This window comes from Lethenteron reissneri, chromosome 5, assembly GCF_015708825.2.
Source record: "Lethenteron reissneri isolate LAM-NWPU_2019-01 chromosome 5, ASM1570882v1, whole genome shotgun sequence".
Taxonomy (NCBI): Eukaryota; Metazoa; Chordata; class Hyperoartia; order Petromyzontiformes; family Petromyzontidae; genus Lethenteron; species Lethenteron reissneri.
Genome location: NC_083783.1, coordinates 5,795,093 through 5,817,988, shown reverse-complemented (window position 1 = coordinate 5,817,988; position 22,896 = coordinate 5,795,093). Strand labels below are relative to the sequence as shown.

Sequence of the window (22,896 nt, the reverse complement as noted above, 5' to 3'; positions counted from 1 at the left end):
CAGCCCCCAAACGGCACCCCCCCTCCCAACCCCCCAGACAAAACCCATGCGGGAAACGACAGCCGCCCCCCTCTCGCGCCGTTTCTTTGGTCCTTAGAATCTTACATTCAGACAACATCAATAAACAAAAATAGAGTCACCCCACAAAAAAACAAAAACGTTGAAAGTGTTGTACACTCACACGGGCCTGCACAACGTACAAGAGTGGACGTCTCTGTTGACCAATCATGGTGGCGGCTATTCACGATTTTCAGTGGGGGGCAGACTGGTGGGGGGGGGGGCAGGCTGGTGGGGAGCAGGCTGGGAGGGGGGGCAGGCTGGGAGGGGGGGCCCTGACAGACCGAACCATAGACGGTGGTCACCGCAGCGCGCGACGCTTTCAGACGCGCTTCTGCGGCCGTCTGGAACGTTCTTCCCTTCCCGATATTAGGAAGCCACTGGAGCTACACGATGCAATCTTAACTCATCATCTAGATTGCAAATTAAAGAAATTAGTTTTTTCGTGTGTTCAGTTTGTTGTCCGTAACCCCCGCACATCCGATTAGCACGGTACATGTTTTCTTCCACCGGTCTTCAGGAGGAGGAGTGTACGGAGCGGAGGGTGAGGAACGGTGGTGGTGGTGGTAATAAATGCTTGGAAGCAAAGCCAGTGCATTGAACTGAGGCAGCGGGGTTCACGGCGTTAACATGTCCCGGTGGCAAATGGAGCGGTTGGGGGGGGGGCAGCCGCGCACAAACTCTGCGGGGAGGGCCCGATCTTGAAAAAAGGGACACTTTTTTTGTTGTTGTTGCCAGTATCAAAAGTATGAAAATAAAAAAAGAACAAGCGAAGATTTTTTTTACACCCCTTTTTGGCAATAAAAACACGCGTTGAGATGTCGATGCCTTGCAAAGGGGTGGTTTGAACATCTTAACAGCCGTTTTATTGCCAGAAAAGGGTTAAAAAAAAAACTCTTCCTATTTTTGTTTTCATACTTTGGAACAGATCTTTCTTCACGTCCTCAACAACTTTTGGATCAACGGGGGGGGGGGGGGGTGAGAACAATGAAATCCGCTACACGGTTCACTAAATGTCTCCGAGGCAAAGTCTTGATATAACAAAATATATTTCTTTTTTTGTGTGTCTTTACGATCGAACTCGACATCATCCCTCGCCGCGTGTGAACCGGTTTGGGGACGAGGGGCGCTGAGGAGGAGGAGGAAGCGGACAGAGCGAGTGGCACGAGGCACGCACCCCGCACAAAAGAAAAGACAAAGATCCCCCCCGTATAGCCTTAACAGACTGTAGGGGCAAGTGCTGTTAGCGAGCACCTATAAATGGCCGCACGGCACACGAGGGGGATGGATGGCCAACACCACGCGCGGCCGCCTTTGTCTCCCCAGTGGCGATGTTTACGCATCGCACCAGGCACTCATTTGAGGCGGAGTCGACCTAGGGGAGGCCCACGACCGGTTCAGATAATCGTCACCGGTGTTCGCCGCGAGCGGGAATCGAACTCGAGTTGCCAGGCTTCGTAGCGCAGCGCGCTAACCGCTACACCACCGCACGCACACGCACAGTGACACACGCACAGTGACACACACACACGCAGTCACAGACACAGTCATGTTCATCATCACTTCGCATGCACTGAGAATCGCCGAAAGACTGAGATAAGAAGTGGGGGGGGGTGTTGGGGTGTGTGTGTGGGGGTGTGTGGGGGGGGGGGGTGTGTAGGGGGGTGTGTGGGGGGTTGGGTTGCCCCGACGCGATCCTTCGCTAGTGGGGACACTTTTTGCTACAAATCGCCGTTTGAAAATAAACGCACGCGCGTGCGGGGGGGGTGGGGGGTGAGGGGGGTGAGGGGGGTGAGGGGGGTGAGGGGCGAGGGGGGTGAGGGGGGGTCCTCGACCATCGGACGTCACCCATTCGACCGCCCCCCCTCCCCGCCCCCACCATCGTGAATCATCGCAATCGATGGACACCTTAGTCATTCGCCATCGCGAGGCGCGCGAGCGAATCGATGGGCCCCGTAATATTTTCTTCTCTGCAATCCGTCAACTCAAAAACGAACGCGCTCGTAGACATTTTTTTCGGTTTATATATTTATATATATTTTTTTCCTGTTTTTTTCCCTCTCTCTCTCTCTTCAGTGTCTGGAATATATTCTACCATATATAGCTTATTTGTCGGACCATCGGCAGCACGGATATTTTTTTTTGCCCTTCCTCTATAATTTTTTTCCCCGCGTATATATTTTTTAAAAAAGAAAATCCCCACCTTAGGCTAAGTTTAAAATAAAATCTAAAACAACATCATCATAAACATAATGCCCAAAAGTATTGTAGCACCTCAAGTGCTGCGCATGGCAAGTTTACGAGCCGCACACCACCAGTACCCGCCACCACCAGTGCCACCACCAGCGCCACCACCGATGCCACCACTGATGCCACCACCAGCGGTCAGAAACCGCGATTCGATCGTTCGTCGCGATTCGCTCAAGTCCTGAACATCGTGAGTTTTGTAGTGGGCCCCAAGTGGCTGGGCAGGGGGTCACGCAAAGCTCAATTTCGTAGTGGCGACGAGTTCGGGGCGGCTGCAACATCAGGTTCCCACGCACGCACGAATTTGCGAACTCAAAAAAAACGTTACGAAAAAACGCGACCAAATCGGTGCATCGTTACATCCCGTTTGACGTTTGACCCCGCGATGGTTTTATTTTATTCTTTTTGACAGCGTTGACAGAACCATCCAGCAGCGGTGCCCTACAGCCATCGTCTCTTCCCAAGATGCACCGCGCTCCCGTCAACATTTTCTCAAAGTCCAATTTTTCGTCCCTACTCACAATAAATCATGGGCATCACCACCACCACCATCATTATCGTCGTCATGGTCATCATCTCTTCGGACCTGTTTTACTCCCGATTGATAGAACCTGGACGCGATTTGTTTTGTAAACATATATTTATACTGTATCTATGTAGGGCTTTTTTTCTCTCGTCTTAACGCTAAATTGCACGGTAAATATCACTCGCAAAAAAAAGTATAATGGATTGCAATTGATCTTTCCCTCTCAAACATGGAAGGATCTGAACACTTCTGGGGGTGAGCGCGTGAGGGAGTAAGACTTTTTAACTGGATCATTTTGAGAGATTCTGCGATTTTTCCTGCGGTGGAACTCTAGGCGAGGTTTGGCAACGGTTGTCCACTCATTTGACCCAACCACGCGGGGGATTGGAAAAACCCGAAACAATTCCATGGCCAACTTTGCTGTTCCTTAAAAATTGCCACCTTCATTTTAGGTCTCATTCTCTGCCACACATCTTGATCCCTCTCCCCTCCCCCACCCCCACTGGAACATCAGAGCCAAGCCAGCACGAATGGTTACTGGCCAAGCCGAGCCCGGAAACCAAACTGCGACACGTGCATGCACCGTCGTGATATTTGAATTGGACTCGGGACGCAGGGTCTGGAGCCTCTCCCGAGTGGCGCAAGCCTGGCCCCAGCACGGCTCTGAGATGTGCCAATGGGGGGGGGGGGAAGGGGGCATGGATACATCCAACCTCGGCCTTCCCCCTCACCCTCCAGTTACGGCTTCGAGTCGCTCAGCTACTCAAAAACCAACGGCATACCGTACACGTTCAACGCAAGCACTTGTGTAAATTACCTAAGAGAACACAATTACGCAAAAAACAACAACAAGCGACAATAACAAATGAAAGGGAAGGTGTAGGGGGGAGAATGGGGGAAAACACTATGTTGGGATTCGATCTCCCAACTCCGAAAACAAGTGCAAACTAAAGATTCAAAGAGTTTCAAAATTGCACAGATGAGAGTCAATTTGTATGCATCCCTTTAACGGCACTCAAACCGCAGCTACGGGCGGTAGCGGCGTCGGCGCTGCCGGTAGCGCTGGCGAGACGATGGCACCGCCGCAAACGGACGCACCGACACACACGGTCCTGCCCCACCTGCCCCACCGAAGGCGTTGCAAGGAAACGTTGCGGTCGAACGCAAATGGACTTTGCAGAGAACGCCCGTGCCAGGAAAAACGCGACAAAAAGCAGGCTGGAAAACGCGCAGAAATGACGACATCATTCGGTGTCACGGGCCAGAGTAGAAATTTGTACTGGCTAAGGTGGCAGCACTCTAGTTAAGTCCATACGGAGTTATTTATGTAGGCTAACGAGAGTTAAATGAACTCGATAACCCACTCGCACGCTTGAAATGGAATGGCGATCGCGTAATTGGCCGCGTAAAGAACGTGGAACCGCTAAAGTGACGCCACCTCAGCTGCTACCGACAAAAGTGAAACTTCTGGTCCGGGCTCTCGGACTAACCCACGCACACGGCTGCTCGCAAACAGCGGGAAGGCACGGACTCTTGTCCCACATGTCCCTGCGTGCCCAGCGACCGAACGCACCGCGCGGCGACGCAGAGAGTTGATAAACGCGTCCGTTCCGTCACCGGGCTTGGCATCAGACGAGGCCGAGAAAGCGGTGTACGTGCCACGGTTGGGTCGGCAGTGGTCACAGGCCAAGCACGGAGGGACACGGGGAAGGGGGTGGGTGGGAGGCGTCCCGTTGTCACTCGTTTCGTTGCGTGCAGTTGGGGGAGGAATTATTTCGGTTTGCCCCGCGGCGTGAAGGTTGACCGTCGCGCGATGTGGGGGGAGGGGGGGTGTTAAAAAAAAAATCAGTGGCATCCCCGGGGCGTTCGCTCGCTCTTGCTTTCCCCATTTCACCCCACGCGCGCGTGCCCCTACGTAACTCTGGAAGCGTCGGGTGTCCACGTTGGGCTCGTGTTTTAAATGCGGACCCGGCCCCCCACCCCCAAAAAATATAGCGCTTTGTAAATCGGTAATATTTTTTTTGTGGTTAATCAGCTAGACGACGCGTTAGCAGTCAACCTGCGACAGGCAGTCGCGCTCGCCACGCACGGCTGCCCCGCCAATATTTTCCTTTTCAGTCTTTTTCTCTTGGGGTTTTTTTATTTTTTTTAGCGTTTATTAAAATTTTTATGAAATTTTTTTCCCCGTTCACAACGCGTGTCCCGGTTTTTTTGTTGTTGTATTTTCTTCTTCTTCTTCATCTTCTTTGCGCGTATAATTTCTTCCCGTCGGGAGAGTTCCCCCGAAGAGAGGTCGCAAAACATCTTGCGTGTAAGTCTCGAGTTCCATTTTTTTGTGTGTTTTAGTTTAGTTTTTTTTTTTACTTCCACCAGCGCTAAACGGTTAACGTCCGCAACTTGCCCGCGGAAGTTTTTCTGGCACAAGCGTCGCGAGCCTTGGATTACATATGTACACACGTGGAAAGCAGCGCGGCGGGCAAAACCACCCAGTATCTTCTCTTGCTCAACCTCCTCTTCGTCACTCTTCACTCATTTGCGTGTGTGTGGGCGTGCAAGTCTCCGTGCATGCAGTTCTGCAATCTCGGTTCAATGAAGGGGAGTGGGGGGGGGGCTCGTGCTGCCAAACGCGCACAGTTCTTAATGCCGCTGCCGCCTCTGCTGCTGCTGCTTTGCCCGTCTTACCGAGAGACGTAAAATGGAAGAGAGAAACCAACAGCAACGACCACCACAAACACGGCGCGGAGAGACAGCAGCTTGTTGCACAGGCACCTATGGAGTGGCAGTGGAGGAGGGGGGTTGGGGGGGGTGTAGAATCAGGAAATCGGGGGGGGGGGGGCGGGGTAGGCAAGGGGAAGGAAAATCGAAAATAAAATAAAAGACCGCGTGGTATCACGGCATTGGTCCTGGGGGAGGAAGGGAGGGGGGGGTAATTGCTGCGGTCCGTCATCAATCAGCGAGGTTGGCGGGGCAGACGGGCGGGCAGGTGGGCGGGCATCACGGTGGGGGCATCGCCGGCTGCGTTAGCTGCAGGGCAGCCACGTCTGCTGGTGGTGGTGCTGCTGGTGCTGCTGGTGCTGGTGGTGCTGCTGCTGGTGGTGGTGCTGGTGGTACGACGGCACGTAGGCGAGCGCGTGCTGCGGCGGCGGCGGCAGGTAGTAGCCGCTGAAGTTAAAGTCGCTGGCGTAGGGCGCCGGCTGGTAGTAGCAGGTGACGTTGGCCGTGTTGGGGATGACGTTCTGCTCGGCGAGGACGCGGAAGGCCATCGACGTGATGAGGCCCAGGGTGAGCCGGCGCTCGTGCCCCATCAGGCAGACGGTGCTCTCGTTCACCACGCCCCACAGCGTGAGCAGGTAGTCGTACTTGCTGCCCTCCTCGCCCAGGAAGTGGTTCTGCAGGTACGACTCGAGCTTGCGCTCCTGCTCCGAGATGTCGGGGAAGTCGATGAAAAAGCGCGAGCACATGTATCTCTCCAGGGTCTTGATCTCCTGCTCGCACGCCGGCTGGAAGTCGCGCACCAGCAGGTTGCAGTACTTGAGGAGGCCGCCGCCTGAACAAAGAGGGGAGGGGGGGGAGCGGAGGGGACAAAGGGCAACGAGTGGGTTTTGTGAGCGGCGGTAGAAAGAAAGAAAAACGTCGCGATGTAGGACTCTAGGACTGGAGTTTGGAAGAAAATTGTCGGTGCTTCTTGGTTCTGGCTGCCTTAACGCCCACCGCCCAACCCCACCCCCCACGCGAGGAATCCGTACGAGTTACGAATTCCGGGCGTGCGCGAGTGATGATGCCGTATTAACAAAACAAAAAAAGCGTGCTTACATAACCGTGATATAAATATTCAAACTGCTCTACGCAATCAACGCGGACAACGTTCGCGCGTGTTTTGTGTTGCGTGCAAAGTGCTTGCCAGAGTAAGCAGGTCGCAACAGCAGCGCCCCCGACTACGCGTAAATATTTCTTGTTAAAATCAGGCTTGAGCGAACGGTTAAACAACGGACGCCAATGGTCTCATCGCCGACGTAACCGGGCCGATAATTAAAAGCGAGTTTCAAATTAGGGTCGTCAGGGTCACCCGGAGATCACCGTTTGACGAAGGGGGGCAAAATATTTTAATTGTTCGTAACTTAACTTCGTCATCAATCCCCAACTTATTCACGGAGCAACTGCGCGACCCTTTCGCGTTCGAGAAGCGGATATCGCAGAACTACCGCTCGGCGAATCCTTCGAGCAACCTCCGGTTCACGCGTATGAGGGCAAAAAAAAAAACGATATTTAATTATTTTTCTTCATATCTTTTTTTAGAACCACAAGCGTTTTTTTTTTTTTCCCGCCGATACTCAAAATGCACGTTCCCCCCCCCTTGCGCTCGCTCGGCCGGCTCGGCACAACCAGACGCACACGTGCGCGCTCGCTCAGCCCCAACAAAAACATTTCGACCAATTTATCTCCTTCAGACGTTGCCATTAATAAAATAGCAGCCCTCTCCGCTTCCTGCCGAGCGGCGTCCAGACAGACTCGGTGCTGCGAGTGCGTTTCTCTGACACCCGTGGGGAGGGAAAAGGGGGGTGGGGGGGGGGGGAAGAGAACATGCACGGTCGTACAAGGGTCGCGATCCGGATAGTTCCCCCCCCCCCCCGCCGGTGTAGTCGAGAATCCCCGCCCCGAAGCGGAGTGCCCGACCCCGAATCCGCGTCCGGATTTCGAAAACGACCGTTTGGCGTCGGACAAACGCCGTCGCTTTGACAAGCGGCCCAAACAACTAAACGATTCATAAGGAAAAGGGGTGGGGGAGACCTTGAAAACTCCTTAGCCTCGATAAGATAATAACGTTGGGCGGACACAAGCCGCCTTGTGAGAACGCGAGCGCTAATGTCGGGCCCAGATGTCTGTCGGCGTCTTCGCCCACTCCCCTCCCTCACTCCCAACTTGGCGACGACCGCCTTCCCCCCCTACCCCTAACGTCCCCTCACCCCCCTCCCACTACCCCCCCCCTCCCCCACCCGCCACACAGAATTATGTGGACCCACAGCCGGGACGTTGGGAAGAAGGACGCTTCAGAAATGTCAGAGTTGGTTGGTTCAAGCAACAACCGACTCTGCTGCTGACGAGACTACAAATGTATCAAATGGTTCCACGGTTTGCTTGCTGATAAGACGCACTGCCAATCAATACTAGTTGGGGGTTAGAGTCAATTGCTTACCCCTATTCAGAAAATTGGGGCTGGCAGGGGGGGGTGATAGCTGCCACCTAGCCCCCCAACCACAATGTTCCACCAGTCCACGTTATGTTTACAAGCATATGCAGAGAAACGTCGGACATCGAAAACGCATCGTGACTGTAACGGAACAGCGCGACCGTGAAAACCGACGCAGCAGCGACAGACGGATGGCCAAGTCAGCTGCCCACGTGGACTTTTCTGAAATCGAAAAGAATTTATTTCCATACGAAATTTCCCAAATACAGGACTATTCCAGTGGAACGAACCAAACTTTGTGAGGCTACAGTCCTCGCAGGTGCCGCTTGCTGGCTCCCTGCTCCCCGCTCGCCGCAGCATGATGAGCGATGTGGATACTCTCAACGTCGCATCCATCAGACGACCACTCGGAGTGAACCGGGGGGAGAGGGGGGGGGGCTCAACGCCTGTTCACGCGCTGGTCCTTGGCACCGCACTAACACGCATGGCTCTCCGTTTGCAGTCCGAGTGGCTGGGGCTTAAATATCAAGCCGTCGATCGGTAGCAGATAGGCGATGTCACGAGGAACGATGTGCTCGTCGTCATCATCGTCGGGATTCTCATCATCGTCGTCATCATCTAACGCCGCAGTCAACACCTGGGCTGCGTTTTTGATTATTACGACATAAAAGATGATACACCTTGGGACAGCGCAATCCGACCCAAGCGTACTTTTAAACTCGTTAAAAATGTACTACGGTCGATTCCCTCTCGCCGTGGGGGATTTGAACGCAGGAGCGGCAAGGGGCCGTTCCAGGACTGGCACGGCACAGACCGACATCCGACGGCCGTGGAAAACGCCGCACACGGTGGGGGCTGCTTGAACTTAGCGCCACTACTGCCGAATCAGAATCAGAATTTGTATTTGTACTGCAGGAATCCGATGAGCTACAAAGCACTCTTTCATACAGACGACCGGATCGCGGCAGTGGCGGTGGTGGGGGTCGGAGGGCGGACAGCAGCTCGCCGCTAACAACAATAAAAGATAAGCAACAACAATGCAGGGAGCGAACCGCGCTCCTCTCTTCGCCCAGACGTCGTCTGAGGTCACAACGTCGCGGGCACTGCATCGCCCACAAGTGTCCCCCCCCACCCCCGGTGGGACAACGAACGCGGGCGGCCTGCGTTGGCCGGAGGAGCGAGGCGCGGACGTCAGCATTCGAAGGGCGGGCAGATTCCCGAAGCGCGGCTTATTTCCCCGACGCCTCGTAGTAAGGTCGGCAAGTCTGTTACCATTAACGCCGAATTTACCCAGCAGGGCCTCACGGAGCCGCAAGATTTGTTATTCAGGAGGGCCAACTCAATTTGCGCTCCGAACCCGGCACGCCACCCGAGTTCGATTCCCGCTCACGGCCGACACCAGTGACGATTATCCGAAGCCGTCCCAGGCCTCCGGCTAGATCAACTCTGCCTCAACAGAGTACCTCATGTGGTTTGTAAACATCGCGAATGGAGAGAAAACAAAAGGCGGTCGGGCGTGGGTATCGTAAACCCTCCTACGACCGACACAGCAGATTAATAAAGTTTAACAAACATGCCAATCGACTAATGCTTCAGCTGCGCACCGATTTTCGTATGATGTTGAACTTCTGTCGCGCGCAAAAAAGACCTACAAAAAAATCGCCATCGGACATACAAAAACATCTAACAGCGAATCACCACGACCATTATAACTCAAGGCCGTAACGTAGGCGGCACACACGTGTGCAGCATGTACAGCAAAACCTCGTTATTTCGCTAATTTGATCATTCGTAATTGGGGATAATTCGGCACGGCTGCATTTTCGGCATATACTGTCTATTATTGGTGACAAGCCGAATTTTCCCTGAACGAACTGTCCAATTTCTGCATACACGCGGAGCAACGCTGTGCACCACGGCCAAAACGACGACTCAGTCTAGTGGCAGCGCGCGTGGTGAGCGTTAGAGCAGACCCTGTTGCTATGGACTTTACTTTGCTTATGCACACTGTGCAAGGCAATCCTCTAAGCCTACATCAAGAATAAATGGAAGGGGTCTGAAGTATAAATCCCTTAGTCTGCGAGACAAATCCAAAGTTTTGGATAGAATTGATGCAGGGTGTGTGAAGAGTTTGGAAAACAAATTTGGATTTTTTTTTTTATTGGGGCAGAAGGCACTGGGGAGTACGATTGTAAATAGTTCGGAATATTGGATAATTCGGCAAGACCAGAGCCCCATGTGTGTCGAATAAATATGGGTTTATTGTAAATATAAAAATCACGGTGAAAATTCCAACGCGAATTCGTACCGAGTCAACTACACCCCCCCCCCCCCCCAGCACACTCATCCCTCATTGAGCCTAGGGCTTGGGCCAACCCGCTCACTCCGATGGGTGGCGTCACTCGGAAACAGACTATTTATTTATTATGAAGGAATCCGGTTAGCTGCGAAGCTCTCTTTCACAGATGTCCAGTCGGTGCCACGGTGGCGAGATGTTCATTCCCTCACCTGGTATACAGGAGGTTCAAGGTTAGATCCAAAATGACTTGTACATTTTTCTCCGGGCCCTCCACATTTAGAATCAATGGGCGTTTTATAGTATATGGCTTCTATACGTTTCCACATGATAAGCTATCCTTTGTGACCAGGTGGCATCTGAAAAAGAGCTATACAGCTCAGTGGGCCTGATAACCTGGTAAAATAAAAAACACAGTTTAAATAGTTGTTTTGGCTGGAAATCTGTGAACTTACAGCCGCCGTTAGCCCCGTTGACTAGACCTTCTGTCCAGCCAAGGTTCACAGATGTCCAGTCAACGATGGGGGGGGCGGTCGCACGCGCCCCTCAATGTTCCCCGCGGGGCTAACCGCTTCGTTTGTCCAGAGTTAGAAACCAGAGCGCCGCCGTTGACTCCAACGCGTCGCCGCGTGGACGATGCGTGGACAAACGCGCGCACGTGGGCCAGCGTGACGCAGAGAGCTCGGAGGAAACTAATGGCGTAGTGACGCCGGGGGGGGGGGGGGGGGGGGGGGGGGACTCCCTCCTCCCCTCGCCCACCAACCCCGTGCGGTTTTCGCTGGCGGTGGTGGTCGGACAAACTCGACACGGCTTGGTTGGAGCAGGAGCAGCGTTATTAATGACGAGGTCGCGGCCTACATTGTTTATCGCTAGGCTCGGGGCCAGGCAGCGTTGTGGATCGCACGGTGCTCATGCGTGAACGCACGCAGGCACGCGGGCACAGATGTACGCGCGCACAAACAGGAACCCACTCACCCCGCTGTATACACTTCGCAAGCACGTTCGGGGCAAGTGCCATTAGCAAACAACTATGAAGGCCGGGATGGCACACGGGGTTGGTGGTGCTGCCAAAATGATACCTGGCCGCCTGTCTCCCCAGTGGCGATATTCACACACCGCACCAGGTACTCATTTGAGGCCGAGACGACCTAGGGGAGGCCCAGGCCCAGTTCAGATAATCGTCACTGGCATCGGCCGCGAGCAGAGATTTCCGGGTTGGTAGCACGACGCGCCAAACGCTACACTACCACAACCCACGTGTGCGTATGCACACACGCAGACACGCGCACACACGCAGACACGAGCGCGCACCTCGGATCTCCTCGGGGTTGCGTGTGGCGATGAGCCTGCCGCGCAGGTGCTCCAGCGCCTCGCCGAAGTCGCCGTACATGCTCTCGCCGAGCACGCTCGGGTGGAAGCGCTCCGACATGGCGTGCTCGGAGCATTCGTAGAAGAGCAGCAGCGAGTCGAGGACGATCTGGAACGAGTCGACGCTGAACTCGAACTGCCGCCGCAGCGAGTCGACGAACTTGAGCTCCACGTTCTTGCCGCTATTGTTGGAGAGCGAGATGAGGCTCCAGCGGTCCGTGTCGTTGCACACCTTCACCATCTTCTGGACGTACGCCTCTTTCAGCGTCTGCGGCCCGATCTTCTCCTTGCTCACGCCCTCGGGCAGGAAGTCCAACAGGCAGTCCAGGACCACTTCCTGTGCACGGCGGAGGCGGCGACGGTAGACGGGGGGGGGGGGCGGTAGGCGTTTTGGTGGTGGTGGTGGGTCAGGTTGGTTGCGGTGGTTGATGGTGGTGATGAAGGTGGCGGTGGTGGTAGCGATGTTAATAGAGGTGGTGATAATTGACGGCGAATGTTAGAATAGTGGTGGTGGACAAGGTTTGCAGGTGGTGGCGATGGTGGTGGTATTGTTAGTGATGATGAAGGTGGTGGTGGTGGTAGTGCATGTGGTGGGTAGGGGAGGGTACAGTGGTAGCGTTAGTCTGGCACTCTCATCAAAACACGGAAGAGGCAAGGGCACTGGGGTGTAACGATGCATAGCGGGCCCCATAATGACTGCTGGATTAAATAGACTTGCAACAACGAAAATGTGTTTTTAATTAATCCATTAATTACAAAATAATAACGGGCTGCAGCACATACACAATGGCACACAGACACAGGTGCACACGTGGAGAATGGTCTTAATATCAAGAGTCAACTTGTAACGCACCACTGCTGCACAGTATCCCAACTCGCTCTCGTAGCGAGAAAGAGAGAGGGGCTGATACCGATGAGCGGGAAGGCAGCAGCAGTGATGCGATGCCGAGCAGGCGCTACTAACAACTGCCCAAGCTCTGCGCTCCTCAACATATTGAGTTGGTATCGGGCCAATTAATCAGCGTTATATGTGTGGGAGGAGCACGTGGGAAGAAAAAATTCAATCACATGCGTGCGACGGGGAAACACAACGGATCGCCGCATCACTGCCGGGGTGGTGGTGGGGGGTGACGTGGCGTGACGTGCACCTTGACGAGCTGGAACTCGGCTTCCCCCGTGAGGCTCACGCCGAAGATGAGGTCCAGGTCCTTGTAGCTGAGGCCGCTGTCGTGGTGGAGCACATGGCTGGCGGCTGAGCCGTTGAGGCGCACGTCGCGCACCGCGATGCCCCGCTCCTCCAGCCGCCCGCGCACGATCCGCACGATGTCCCGCGGGCGCACCTACCGCCAGCGAACACGGAACGCACCGCTCGTTCGCTCAGTCCCAGCCCGATGCCACGAAGCCTTAACGTACGTATGTATGTACGGTGAACTGCTTTCACACCGTGCCAGCGAACACGGAACACACCACTCGCTCGCTCAGTCCCAGCCCGATGCCACAAAGCCTTAATGTACGTATGTATGTATATACGATGAACTGCTTACACACCGTGCCAGCGAACACGGAACACACCACTCGCTCGCTCAGTCCCAGCCCGATGCCACAAAGCCTTAATGTACGTATGTATGTATATACGGTGAACTGCTTACACACCGTGCCAGCGAACACGGAACACACCACTCACTCACTCAGTCCCAGCCCGATGCCACAAAGCCTTAATGTACGTATGTATGTATATACGGTGAACTGCTTACACACCGTGCCAGCGAACACGGAACACACCACTCGCTCGCTCAGTCCCAGCCCGATGCCACAAAGCTTTAACGTACGTATGTATGTATGTATATACGGTGAACTGCTTTCACACCGTGTCAGCGAACACGGAACACACCACTCACTCACTCAGTCCCAGCCCGATGCCACAAAGCCTTAATGTACGTATGTATGTATATACGGTGAACTGCTTACACACCGTGCCAGCGAACACGGAACACACCACTCGCTCACTCAGTCCCAGCCCGATGCCACAAAGCTTTAACGTACGTATGTATGTATATACGGTGAACTGCTTTCACACCGTGTCAGCGAACACGGAACACACCACTCGCTCGCTCAGTCCCAGCCCGATGCCACAAAGCCTTAATGTACGTATGTATGTATATACGGTGAACTGCTTTCACACCGTGTCAGCGAACACGGAACACACCACTCGCTCGCTCAGTCCCAGCCCGATGCCACAAAGCCTTAACGTACGTATGTATGTATATACGGTGAACTGCTTACACACCGTGCCAGCGAACACGGAACACACCACTCGCTCGCTCAGTCCCAGCCCGATGCCACAAAGCCTTAATGTACGTATGTATGTATATACGGTGAACTGCTTACACACCGTGCCAGCGAACACGGAACACACCACTCGCTCACTCAGTCCCAGCCCGATGCCACAAAGCCTTAACGTACGTATGTATGTATATACGGTGAACTGCTTACACACCGTGCCAGCGAACACGGAACACACCACTCGCTCACTCAGTCCCAGCCCGATGCCACAAAAACGAAGTTACCATTCGTATAGCCGTAACATATGTATGTACGTCGAACTTATTTCGCACCGCGTATATGGGATCTGGTCCTTACACATAATTTATGTAGAGCGTTGTGGGTTGCTATTGGCATGAATGAGCGCAGGTCTTATGATGGTCCCCATGGGCAGATGGCATCGCTCAGTCAAGTCGGTTGACCGGTTGTATTTGTATGTATGCATGTATGTCAAACTTATTTTCGCACTGTACGAAGCCAGCCGTGCTCATAGGAGGCGCGGGGGAAGGACAACAAACGAAACGCAAAAAGCATTTATAAAAGAAATGAATTTTCAATCGACGATTTAAAACTGCATAGCCCCAGTGGTTTCCTAATATCGGAAGGATGGTTCCAGACGGCCGCAGAAGCGCGCATCTGAAAGCGCAGGATGCGGCGACCATCTTCGTTCGACAGGCTAGCCAAAAGTCGCTGCGAGGGTGACTGCAGTTCGAGTGATGATGGTTTATGCTCCTTAACGAGATCAGTAAGGTATTGTGGTTCATTTATGGCAAGCACTTTGTGTGTAATGAGTGCGACCATATAAAGTATTCCATTTGCAACGCCACCCCCCCACCCCCCATAGCAAACACTAACTAAATTATAATAATAACGCCATTTTTTTTATTCGGGAAAGCATCGCTGAGTCTCATGACTCGTCGTTATGAGCGTCCTGCATTAATCAGCCAAGTGCCCGTACACGTTCGCTCGGTCCATCACCAGGGTCCGTGTCGGCGGTGGGGTGAAATGTGGGTACGTCCACCTCTCCCGAGATCATATTGGGTTGGTGTGAAAGAGTTGGGCCGAGGTGCCATTTCTGACGTGGTTCTACAGAGCTCTCAGTAGACTCTCTTACGGTAAGGGTGTCCCCCCTGCCAGTGGGACACGGGTGGGTAGAATGCACCACGAAGATGCCGCCCACGATAAATAAATTGGCTCCGTGCGGGAGAAAAACGGAGATAACCCAACCGCACAAACAGAAACGAATCCGCGCGAACAGGTTCGCAATCGCACTCGCCCATTATCCACTAACTTCTTGCATTTCCCAGGCTCTGGTTTACATACCTGGCAACCACTTATTAGTGCCTTCCCCATTACAGACCAATTCAGACCTTATTGGTCACCCAGTGCCCTTATAAATCTGAATGTTCATCCTAAAAAGTCCCATCACAAGGGAGAAACACAAAGACGAAAATTACGTTACTAAACAAAAAAACATTTTACGTATTCATTTTGACAAGTGGTGTCAACGAGCCGATTATTACGCTACCCTCTGTGACCCTGTATGCGGATGCTGCCGCCTGCTTGATGTGGACGCACACTCATGTTGTAAACGCACACACTCATGTTGTAAACGCACCAAGGCATCGCTAACTTCGCTGCAGGAGGTAACGCTTGTCGCTGTGCTGTAGTGTGGCTTGTGTTTGGAAAACCGGATTTGGAGATGTAGCTTGTGCGTACAATCTGTACCGAGAGCATCTTAATTTCAGATTAAATTTGTCAGCTGCTACGGGGATCGCTACTCTCCAGAGTGTAAAAAAAAAAATCCGTCCCACAACTTTTTTTATTTGGCCGTATCATTATTTTTTTGTTTCCCGTGTTGACGCGGCTGTTCGCCGTATGGCCCTGGACACTCAATTTCCTTCCTGTACAAGAATACGGGGTTAAACCGCATGGGTTGACAGCTCTGGGTTTATATAACCTGCAATTATCTTCACAATATATATTACGTAACATTATATATTAACATTAGATAACAGGATACACAACCCTCTGCCATATTCTACTGCCGGATAGGGACTTTCCAACACTGCAATCGATTATGGGGATTAGTTGACCATACTTCACCAGTGCTGGTTGCTGAATAAGCCAGGTTAATATCCTGTTGTTGTTATTATTATCATAAGCGCTGCTCGGTGAAATGCTTCACATTGTCGCCCATCAGTACCACAATGTCAACACAATTTCAAATAATTTAAATAAAGATTTTTGGTATTTTTTAAGATTATCATTCCGCTTATTTCCACAGAAGAACCACACCGGGTCTCAAGACCCTCCTTTCAGGAGGGTCCTGCCAAGTGTTCGGAGTAGGTGAGCGACCACCGCTAGATATATAGAGTTATATAATCCCAAGCGAGTAATGTGCGGTATCATTTTTCCCAATACGACACAATTTGAACTGTGACCCCCCCCCCGAGATGACAACTCTCCCCCTGCAGCCCCCCGCCACCAGCTACACGATGCCCCCTTGCGCTTGCGAATGACGTCACGGGAACCTTGAAGAAGGCCACAGACCGCGCGCGGTATTAACAGGGGCGGCCGCACGAGCCGAACCATCTCTGCGACTCCTCGGCTCAACAATCGGTGGGGGGGGGGGATGTGAGCATTGTTTTACGCAAGCGGGGGGAGGGGGGGGGATTTCGCAAGTGGCAAAACCAGATTTTCACAAACAGCTTTCTCTGGAAATACTTGACCCTTCAGGGCAAACAAAAAAATTGAGAGACAGAAACTCATAAGTGGAAAGATCAATAAAGCAACTCCAATTGCATTTAATATATCCCACAGGCAACATTTTTCATTTTCTAAAAACGCAGATGTGGCCAGGACTGGGGAGGGCGGTAAAAAATGTATAAATATAAAATGCGGCCAATGAAGGATTTTGCCCAACAAGAACAACAACCGCCATTCACCACGAAGGGCCTTCGCTGTTCCCGGGCCTGGCTCGGCAGTCCACCGCGGCCCGGCAGCTCGGTCGCTTTAAAAGGAGGCACGAGGGAGCCAGCGAGCCAGCGAGCCAACGAGCCAGCAAGCCAGCGAACCAGTGAGCCAGACAGCCAAGTGTTCTCCGCGACAATGCAAACGGCCCACCTAACCCTCCCCACCCCCGTCACATTAAGCATGGGGATTGGTTGCAGGCTTGGGACTACGTTGCGAGACAAGAGAGAGAGAAAAAAGTGAGCAGGGCCTCTCTGGCAGGACGCGTCGCGGCACCGGAACGGACGCCGCAGCGGGCGGGCCAGGGAACGCACGGCATCCCGAGAGCATCCCCCTTGCTTGCAGATGGGGTCAGGGGGAGGGAGGGGGGGGGAGTTCTGCGGTGGATCGCTGCATCGTGGAATCGCGGTAAGAAAAGCGTGAGCTGGGAATGAAGGCTGTCATCCAGCAGCGGACAAACCACGCTGGAACTCTCGACGCTTGCCGGCACACGAGCACCAACAAATCTGTGCACGCGTGCAATCCGACAAAAGGCAAGGCAACCTGAATAGGCGGACCGCACTGCGTCGAATAGTTCCTGGCGGTGAAAGGAGAAGCATTGTGCCGGCGCCGGGTTACACAATCACTGCACGTCGCCTATCGGGAAGCCATCCGTCCACGCGTGCACAGAAGAACGGATGTCACACACTACTTTGTGCGCGCGTGCGCAGCCGTGGCGAACGCCGCACGCAGGAAGGAGCGTTCACGTGCAATGCGCCGTGCAGGCGACAATGAACGGAGGATGTAGCGATGCCACCCACCCCCCCACCCCCATTTTTCCTTTGTAGGAAGGATAGGCACAGCGGTGGAGGTGCCACAGGTGGAAGCATCTGACGGTCATCTCGGGCGGTCAACTCACAGCTCTTGGAGGGTCTCTGTCCCGCGACCCTCTTGAAGCTCACGTGGCGACGTCACCGCCAGTTAGCAGCGAATGGCGGCTATTGTCGTCGTCGTTGTTGCGATTACGCGTGCCTCGTGTCGGCCTGAATAGGCGTTCACGTACAGCACTTGACCCAACGGCGAGTTAAAGGTTAAACACGTTAGGGGGGTGTGCGGTGGCCCTTTCTTGTGAAGTGCGGGAGGCACGGCCGTTAACGCAGAGGATGAGAACCACGACTGCTGCCAGAGCTCAACATTCTCACCGCAGCTGACATTAGGGAGCCTTCAAAAAATAAAATAAGGGCAGGGCGTGTGAGCCCGAACAGGAGCTCGCTTATACAGCAATCGCCCCAAGGCGATCTTTCTCGACGGCTTTTTCGCCGTGCGCGTTTCTTTTGGCTTCCAGTTCGAACGCGATCGTCATCATTGTACAAATTATTGGGGGGAGGGGGCGTGCAGAGGAGTGGGGGGGGGCTGAAGACGCAAGAAGCTACGGGGCACACTTAGAAGTCCATAAACGAATTTAATTATTAATGTCCCCGTGTTACTGCCGTTCAAAGGTGCAAGTCGTTAGTAATTCAAAGTGTGAATCACACACACACACAAACACGGGGCGTTTATTGCCTTTACCTGCCTAACAACAAGGGCAGGCGGACACAAGCACAGGGCATGACTCGGCATGACCGAGGAGAATAGTTTATGGACAAGCAACTACGCAGCCGAAGTGGCGACCTGCCAAGCGATATATTGTAATATACGTGTGTGGACACATTCTTTCAAAAGGCCAATATTTCACCCCAGGAAATACTGGGTCAACTATTATATCCACGCCACTGCACTGCCAGGCGGTATCTCGGCGGACCTCCTCTTGATACCAAGATCCAGGATGGTCACATCTATGCGCCGCTTCTCGGTGGCAGCCCCAACAGTCTGGAACGTCGTCATCCACTCTGCACATTCACAGCATCACCTCAATCGCCTCCTTCAAGAGACACTTTAAAAACTCACCTCTACAATCATGCTTTCGAGTGACTCGGAGCTTGGCTCCGCGCCTCTGAATTGCGGCCGTTACGTCCGCAAATTCGCGCGCGTTATAAATTGCATTATTATTATAAGAGATTGAAGATGTGTCACAATTGAAGATGTCGAACCTCCGACTAGCACGGTCGGCTACGTATGGTGCGAAAGAAGTTCAACGGGCGCAAACACACACACAATGCCAGGGTCGACAGGCCTGGCTCGTGATTTAATGTCCAGAATGCGAGGTGGTCAGGAGGCTGATGGATTATTGAACCCATCTGTATGGAGTTTCTTGTGCTACACCTACCCTCACCCACCCCCATTCGTGTTGGGTTTTCGCCGGGGTTTTCCGCCAATTTGGTTTTTTTTCAATCTGTACAGCACTTTGAATGGCATCCTTTGCACAAAATCGTGCTCTAGAAATAAAGACTTGATTGATTTAAACACCCGTTAGCGGGTACCAGCCAAATTGACCAAAATCATCGCTAATGCAGCGACACCCTCTCGAAAACAAAACGAAATTCTTCCCGAGACTGGGCGAGGCTCTTTATGGGCAAACAAAGCGCATTAAGAAATATTATTATTATTAGAATTGGGCTCTGGATTCCGAGGATGCAGCAGCAGCAGCCGCAGAGAGATCGGCGTTGACAGGGGAGGCCTGGCGGTTCGGAGTACGGCTCAGCGTTGGGCAACCAACATGCCGAGCAATGCTTATTGCACACACCAGCACGCACACGTTGGCACACGCGCACACACACACACACCAGCACGCACACGTTGGCACACGCGCACACACACACACACCAGCACGCACACGTTGGCACATGCGCACACACACACACACACCAGCACGCACACGTTGGCACACACGCACGTTGGCACACGCACAGTCATTGCAAGCACAGCAGCACTATCTGGCAATCATGCAAGTCACTGTACGCTGCTGTATGCATTTAAGCCGTTTAGCAATCTTGTAGTTCTTTTACAACACGATTACCGTAGAGAACACCACGTGGCGAGACTTTAAAGGGCCCCGTGGGACACTCAGCGATTGGACGCTGCCACGGTGACGGTGGTGTAGCGGTTAGCAAGATGGACCTGCAATCTAGAGGTCGCCGGTTTCATTCGATCTCCCGGCACTGCGGTTGAAACATCGGTGCATGATTATTAAATCTCCCCCTCCCCCCGCTCCAAAGCCCCCCCCCCCCTCCCCTCCAGCACCTCTGTCCACCCAGCAGCTGTATAAATGTGTCCACCCACAGTTAAGTTGACCCGCAGGTCACGTGTGGTGGTGTAAAGTGTGGGCAACCTCTTGCGATACGACTGGCCGGCTCGGAATAGGAGGCCAAATAGCTTCTTAAGAGAGGGGGGGGGGGGACGTTTCCCGCTTCCTCTAGCCCTTTACCCTGCGATCGGTAAACTCAAGCGGGTCCCGGGCTTGAAACACCGCCAAGACGTTCCGACCTCAACAATCTGCTGCTTGCATTGTGCCATGTCACCCCTTGTAAAAAGATACTCGGGGTCTCGGCGGGTTCCCACCCTGGTCAAATAAAGGAGCAATCGATCAGTGGGTGGGGGGGGGAGGTCGATCATTCTCGTCTGCTGCCCTTTCTAGCCTGGAGCTCCATTTCCCTAGCGATCCGTGCTGTTGAATCCCTGACCCTGTTCAAATCCAGACTCACGACGTCCCATTTTTTTAATCATTTATATTAAGTTCGCTTGCTTGCGCGCTTACGACCGTGCAAATCTTTTGGTCGTTTTTTAACCCACTTCCCGTGATCCAATCGAGCTGACATTTTCCACACAGACTCGTTGTGCGTGACAATTAATTTTCGTGAAAAAAAATTTGCTAATTTTTTATATTTCATTACCAATTGCTTAATGCTGCCAGGCAATCATCTGACCCATAGGTGGCAGCCATCTCAAGCCAGAGGACAAGAGGACTCTAGCCGCCACGCATATAAAGGATTTATAGTGGAAAACTTTGTTTTTACGGGTTAATTTTTTTGTATCTCTCTGCTCGTGGCTGACTGGACCTCTCCCTCGCTTATGAAAATAAATATGCTGCACTCTTTATGTACAGTGTCTTGAGACGCGGTTGCATTTATATGCTGCGTATAATAAACTGTATTTTATATAAACTCACAAAAAGAAGACAGACTCACACAGAGACCTACACCTCACACAACAGATCCATGGACTCACTAAAGACAGCCATAGAATCACATGGAGATCCAGACTCACACAGAGACCCACATACTCTCATACAGCATATCCATAAGAGTCGCACAGAGACCCACAGACTCACAGCGAAAGAGATGCCTGGATTATAAAACCTATCAGCAACTGTCCCCCTTCTCTCCCCATAAAAAAACATAGCGTAGGCCCACTGTTTATGTCCAGCATCGAGAGATGTGCTCACATTAAAGTTGCTACACAGTCTACATCGTAATGCATTGAACATGGTGGGGCAGAGGTCTTGTGACCCCCAATTAATTGGTCCCTAGCATTGTTTTCCTTAGTATATTCATTTCTGTTTTAAAGAAACTTTACTTGAAAAATATATTTCGTTTAACAGAATTAAATGTTTACCAAGTTGCCCGGTAGTCAGGAGGCCGTGGGTTAGATCCCGACCCTGACGCCTGTATATTTGGAGTTTGCGTGTCTCTCTCTCTCTCTGCCCGTGATCGCGTGGATTTTTCTCCGGGTCCTCCGGTTTTTCCCCTCCACATTGAGAAGAATCAACCACGTGTTCAGAGTATTTGGCTGCTATCAATGTCCGCGCGATGAAGCCACGTCGCTATCAATCTGTGGGCCAGGTCTCTTGTGAAAAAGAGCTAGAAACCTCAGGTGGGGCCTTACCTGGCAAAATTAAATTGAATAGTTTGGTTGAGATGCAATGCCGCATGGCAATTTCACTTTCAAAACTTTGCCGCAGGCCTGCCAGCTGATGATAACAGGCGAGTTCCCTCTGCCCGGGTTGCGTGCCCCAACACAACAGCGGATTGCGCCGGTGGTGAAAATGTCAGCAACATCCCCATTGCCCTGCACAATCCATGGTGGATGCGCTAGATGGGATGAAACGAGATTTCGCAACTGGTGATATCCATCCGTGCCTGTTGCAGGCTAGAGTGTCGTAATGCGTGCGCGTCGAATGCTGCCACCAACACCACAATTAAATGTCTCTCTCTGCCTGTTCATGTGATGGTACCGAGTAAGCAATTCGCCCCGTGATCAATCGTAGGAATTCGTTTTTAATCATAAAGTTAGACAGCAACACCGCTGTAGTTCGAGGCAGGCAAAACAACTCTCTCCTGAAGCCCTCTCTCCTCTCTCGTCGTGGCTGGCAGACCTCGACATTGGTATTGAAGCTCCTGGCCACAGCACTGCCCGCACGCACGAAACAAAGTCGTAGGTTGCGCTGCACGCGCCGCTGATGACCCCGGAGGAAGAGACGCAGATTCAGATAGAGAATTGTTTAGGTCACGTACGGGAAGACAGATACGCATACACACACGCACGCATGATCATACTGGAACAAAGACAAAGATCCCCCGTGTAGCCTCGACAGACTCTAGGGGCAAGTGCTGTCAGGGAGCACCTTTGAAGGCCGGCGCGGCACACGAGGGGGTGGGTGGCCAGAACCACGCCCGGCCGCCTTTGTCTCCCCAGTGGCGATGTTTACGCACCGCGCCGCATGCATCACACACCGCACCACATGCATCACACACTGCACCACATGCACCACACACCGCATGCATCACACACTGCACCACACACCACATGCATCACACACCACATGCACCACACACCGACGCGTTCTCTAGAGAGTCTAGACCACGTGGGGAAACAAATACAAAGCTCCCCTGTGTAGGCCAACAGACTGTAGGGCAAGTGCTAGGTTGGTGTACAAGTAACGTGTGTACAGTGGGTAGTGTGTGTACAGTATGTAGTGCGTGTGTGTGTACAGTAGGTAGTGCG

At 52.9% G+C, this 22,896-nt stretch overlaps 1 protein-coding gene across 2 annotated transcripts in view; it reads right to left on the bottom strand.

Annotated features, from left to right (window-relative positions):
* Positions 1–13: 13 nt before the first annotated feature.
* Positions 14–22,896, bottom strand: part of LOC133351524 (terminal nucleotidyltransferase 5C-like) — a 46,122-nt gene continuing 23,239 nt past the window's right edge. For both annotated transcript variants that reach the window (XM_061566806.1, XM_061566814.1), the window contains 3 exons: positions 12,831–13,022; positions 11,626–12,019; positions 14–6,377 (listed from right to left, as the gene is read on the bottom strand). In XM_061566806.1, coding sequence (XP_061422790.1) covers positions 5,851–6,377; positions 11,626–12,019; positions 12,831–13,022 — 1,113 coding nt within the window. In that variant the 3' untranslated portion in view covers positions 14–5,850. The remainder of the gene's footprint in view (positions 6,378–11,625; positions 12,020–12,830; positions 13,023–22,896) is intronic.